Source organism: Bison bison, unplaced genomic scaffold, assembly GCF_000754665.1.
Source record: "Bison bison bison isolate TAMUID 2011002044 unplaced genomic scaffold, Bison_UMD1.0 scf7180017864063, whole genome shotgun sequence".
Taxonomy (NCBI): Eukaryota; Metazoa; Chordata; class Mammalia; order Artiodactyla; family Bovidae; genus Bison; species Bison bison.
The window spans coordinates 3,714,831-3,719,266 of record NW_011494635.1 but is presented as its reverse complement, the minus strand read 5'-3'; the positions used below and the strand labels follow the sequence as shown (position 1 = coordinate 3,719,266).

At 57.1% G+C, this 4,436-nt stretch overlaps 1 protein-coding gene across 1 annotated transcript in view; it reads left to right on the top strand.

Annotated features, from left to right (window-relative positions):
- LOC104986149 (cystatin-C) overlaps positions 1 to 3,855 on the top strand; it is a 57,293-nt gene extending 53,438 nt beyond the window's left edge. Inside the window, exons 4-6 of the mRNA XM_010836606.1 lie at positions 5 to 249; positions 2,643 to 2,756; positions 3,550 to 3,855. Coding sequence (XP_010834908.1) covers positions 5 to 249; positions 2,643 to 2,756; positions 3,550 to 3,630 — 440 coding nt within the window. The 3' untranslated portion in view covers positions 3,631 to 3,855. The remainder of the gene's footprint in view (positions 1 to 4; positions 250 to 2,642; positions 2,757 to 3,549) is intronic.
- Positions 3,856 to 4,436: the final 581 nt, after the last annotated feature.

Here is a 4,436-nt window from a genome sequence, read left to right as displayed (position 1 = left end):
GTGGGCTCCCCGCGCGCCCCACTGCTCCTGCTGGCCTCCCTGATCGTCGCCCTGGCCCTGGCCCTGGCCGTGAGCCCCGCGGCAGCGCAGGGCCCTAGGAAGGGTCGCCTGCTGGGCGGCCTGATGGAGGCGGACGTCAACGAGGAGGGCGTGCAGGAGGCGCTGTCTTTTGCGGTCAGCGAGTTCAACAAGCGGAGCAACGACGCTTACCAGAGCCGCGTGGTGCGCGTGGTGCGCGCCCGCAAGCAGGTGCGTCCGCCGGGGCAGGGTGCGGAGATCAGGGGCCGCAGGTCAGGCCTCAGGGTAGGGGTGCGGGCACTCTGCCGAAGCCCGGCCCCCGGAGGGCGAGGCCTGCGCGCAGTCACCAGCCCCGCCGGGGGCCCCGAGCTCGCGCGGGAGGGCAGCCCCCAGCACCTAGAGGCCCTGGGAATCGCCAGGGATGCAATTGCGCTTCTCACCCGGGCGCGGCCCTCGGCCTTTCCCGGCGCCTGCAGCCCTTCGCGGGACTGGCCAGCTTGCTAGGTAGGCGCTGGGGTCACTGGGTCCCGAGGGTCATCGCGAGCTGTCAACTAAATGACCACAGACGAAGGAAAACTCACACCTGACTGCACACTGAGTGATTCTTTAAGCACCTTTTCCTTTTAGCTTTTTATTTTGACGCAATTTCAGACTTACAGAGCAGTTTCAGAAACAGTACCTAGCATAGATTCACTGTGGATTCTTCACCCAGATGCCCTAACTGTTGAAAAGTTGCCGTATTTGCTTGATCCACCTCTTCCCCACGTACCTGTGTGTAGGGATGTACATATATGCATTTATTTTCTGAAGTTTTTGAAGGTGAACACTTCTGTGTATATTTCGTAAAAACAGGCATTTTCTTCCATAACCACAATACAATTTTGAAAATCAGATATCAACCCTGACACTTTGATACACAGGTCTTATTCAGATGTCACTGACATTCCACTGTGTCCGTTACAGCCAAGGATATTCCCGGGCCCCCCACCTCAGCCTCTGTCCTGTGATCTCCTTTACTCTGGGGCAGCTGCCGGTCTGTCTCATGACCTTGACTTTGCTTCTGAAGTGTCTGCCAGTCATGGCTCAGACGGTCACTGGGTCTGGGTTTGGCTTGATGTTTCCTCAAACTGAGCCTTGAGTCACACAGAAGAGCGAGTTCCTCTGAGCCTCCTCTCCGCAGGTGCCACTGAACACACCTGGCCTCCCGTGGTCCTCTCATCATCGTGCAGTGACGTGGGGGTCAGACACGCCAAACACCCTCCTTGCAGGGGGCCTGGCTGCTCTCCAGAGAACCCGGAGGTTATCAGCAAACAGATGAGTTCATGAGCGGGCCCTGTGGTCTCAGGTGTGTCCCACGGCAGGGGACCTGGCCTAAGAAAACAGGCTCATGGACTGTGGTTCATCCACATGTCCTGTCCATAGGAGCAGCCTCTGGGCTGTGACGTCACACCCCCACCCTGAGATGGACACACCGTTGCTGACAGCCTGACCTCTGCCTGGGGTTCTGGCCAGAGAGGAGCCTGTTGTCAGAGTTGGGAAGAGGGCAGGAGGGAGAATTAGGGAGGACTACAGGGCTTTGCACTGGTCCTTGAAAGAAGGCTAGAGTTGAGACCATCTGGCCTATGTCCCCTTGGAGAGTGGGTTGCAGCCACACAAGCAGCGGAAGTGTGGTCCTGCCTGCCAGCCTCAGGGCTTCCTGCTACCTTCTCCTGAAACCACAGGAGGTGGGTCAGGGCCACAGCCATCTCTCCTCCCGTGGCAGTGGGCTGGTGCTGTTCCCTTTGAATGTGACTGCTCTCCCCACTTGCCAGGTCCTCTCCAGCCTGCTCCTCTCCAGGGTGACACTAGCTCCTTGGCCATATGGGAAAGTGACAGCAGAAAGGGATCATGGTTCCACGAGGTGGGACTTGGAGCCCGGTCCCTGCCCCTCATGCTTCTGCAAGTTCTAACCAGGCATGTCTCGAGTGCCCGTGTGAGGCTAGAGTTCACATCTCTCCTGTAACCTCAAGTGTAAAAGACCCAGAGGATATGACACACTCTCAGAAGTCACACTTAAGAGGAAGGCATGCCAGGCGGTCTTCTATTGGCCTGAACATCCGTGAATGTGAAGCTCTTGGTTCCCCCTCTCCGAGAGGGAGTGGATAAACCTGGACTACGAACAGGGAATGGGATGCCATGGGCTCCACACTGGGGACTGAAGCTCCGCTAAAGGAACCACCAGGCAGCAGCCTTCCTGTGGGTGTGGTGTGGGCTATGGCCGCACCTTGTGCTCAGTCCCCGCCCTGGCCTGGGGCGCTGGTCGGTTTCTTGTCCGCACCCTGGCTGGCTCCTCAAAGCTGTGCCTTCTGTTCCTGGACCTGGTTAGCATGTTGGCCTGTGGATTCCCCTTTCTGGGTCCCTGTGGGAGACTCCTGATTGGAGCAGCTGGTAAAGAAGTTCCAGGGAGGGCCTGGGATACAGGGGCTGTCAAGAGGCCACTGTGCTTCCAGGGTGCGGCCCTGGCAACTTGTGACCATGGACTTGGGGTGTGGTGGGAGGAATGTAACCACGTGTGTGTGTGTGTGTGTGTGTGCATGTTCACAGTCACAGGGTGTGCTAACTGTGTCTGCTCTCTGCATATCCAGGTCGTGTCAGGGATGAACTATTTCTTGGACGTGGAGCTTGGCCGGACTACATGTACCAAGTCCCAGGCCAACTTAGACAGCTGTCCCTTCCATAACCAGCCGCACCTGAAGAGGGTATGTGCCTGCTGGGGGCAAAGATGGGGGTGCCCTTGGGGACACATCACAGCTGTGGCTGGGGGTATGATGGGGAAGGATGCACGTGTGCACATGACTGCTGTGTGTCTGTAGGGGGTTTCCACTGGGGAATTGGGGTACCGTGTGCTTTGGGGGTTGTTGTCTGCTGGATGGAGGACACAGCTGGGGGTGTTTGCTAGGGAGCAAGAAAGGGCCCTTTAATCCCATCCTTGTCCCCCACCCCCACCCCAGATAGATTAGAAGGCTTTAGAGACTTGTAAAGGCCTCCCAGATGGCACCAGTGGAAAAGAACCCACTTGCCAATGCAGGAGACATAAGAGATGGGGGTTCAGTCCATGGGTCAGGAAGATGCCCTGGAGGAGAACATGGCAGCCCACTCCAGTATTCTTGGCAGGAGAATCCCAGGACAGGAAAGCCTGGTGGGCTACAATCCATAGGGTCGCAAGGTTGGATACAACTGAAGCGGCTTAACGAATATGCACACAGAGGCCTGAACCGTGCTGAAACCCTGAGATGCTGCCCACTCACCAAAGCCCAGGCTCTCCCGGGGGCTTGGCTGGTTCTTGGGGGTCTTGCCCTCAGGGAGGGCTGCACTCCTTGGTCACCTTTCCCAGGCCCCACCTCTGCAGGGGTTTCCTGGACTTGTATCCCAGCCTCTGGGTCCTCCCTCTGGACCTGTCTCAGTGCCAGCGCTCTGGGAAGGGGGGCTGGGGGGTGCACCTCAGTCTTTAACTGTAACCCTGACCCACTGTTCCCCTCTTTCCTTTCACAGGAAAAGCTGTGCTCCTTCCAGGTTTACGTCGTCCCATGGATGAACACCATCAACCTGGTGAAGTTTAGCTGCCAGGATTAACAGGCAGGCCACTGACCGCCTCTCACTCACGCTCCTGCAGAGTGCCCACACTTGTGGTGGGTGACTGCCTACTGGCCGTGCCTTCCCCATGCCGCCCCTGCAGACACAGGCTCCTTGGGCATTGTCTGATCTGCCAGGGGGACTCTAACTCGTTTCTTTCTTCTAATTGCTTTCCAAGTGCACGGTGCTCTGCTATTTTACTCAATAAAAAAGTAACAGCAGCTACTCGTTGAGTTGCTCACTGTCTCAGAAGGTTGAGAAGGAAGGGTCGACGCTGTTACTTTACCCCTCTCACTGGCTCTGAGGGCAGGCAGGGGGCGGGGAGCGGACACGGCTGGGAGCTGGACCTTCAGCTTCGGTGACTTCTTTCAGACAGGGGAGAGCAGGGGACCTGAGCTGCTGACCCCAGAGACTTGGCTGCTGTGTTTGCAAAATGTCAGACCATGCACTGGGGCTGGACAGGAGGGCCGGGGAGTGTGATGGAGCCCAAGGCGTAGGCCACCCTCTGAGGAGCTGCGCATGTGCTGAGCTGATCAGACGGCTTGGATGACTCACTGGTCATGTTCCCTAGAAGCAAAATAAGGAGTGGCTTATGTCATCCTCGTTCCACAACAACTCTGGGCTCCTACCAAAAGACAAAGATTAAAAATATGTGTAACTGATGGAAATGGGGTGGGGGGAGTACCCATCAGAATCAAGGTCAGTGAAGGTCAGAATTGAGAGTGAAGTAGGAGAGCTTCCTGGATACGTTTCAGGAGCTGTGGAATCTATAGGGAGTTTACTCATTCACACCCCTCCCACCCTTC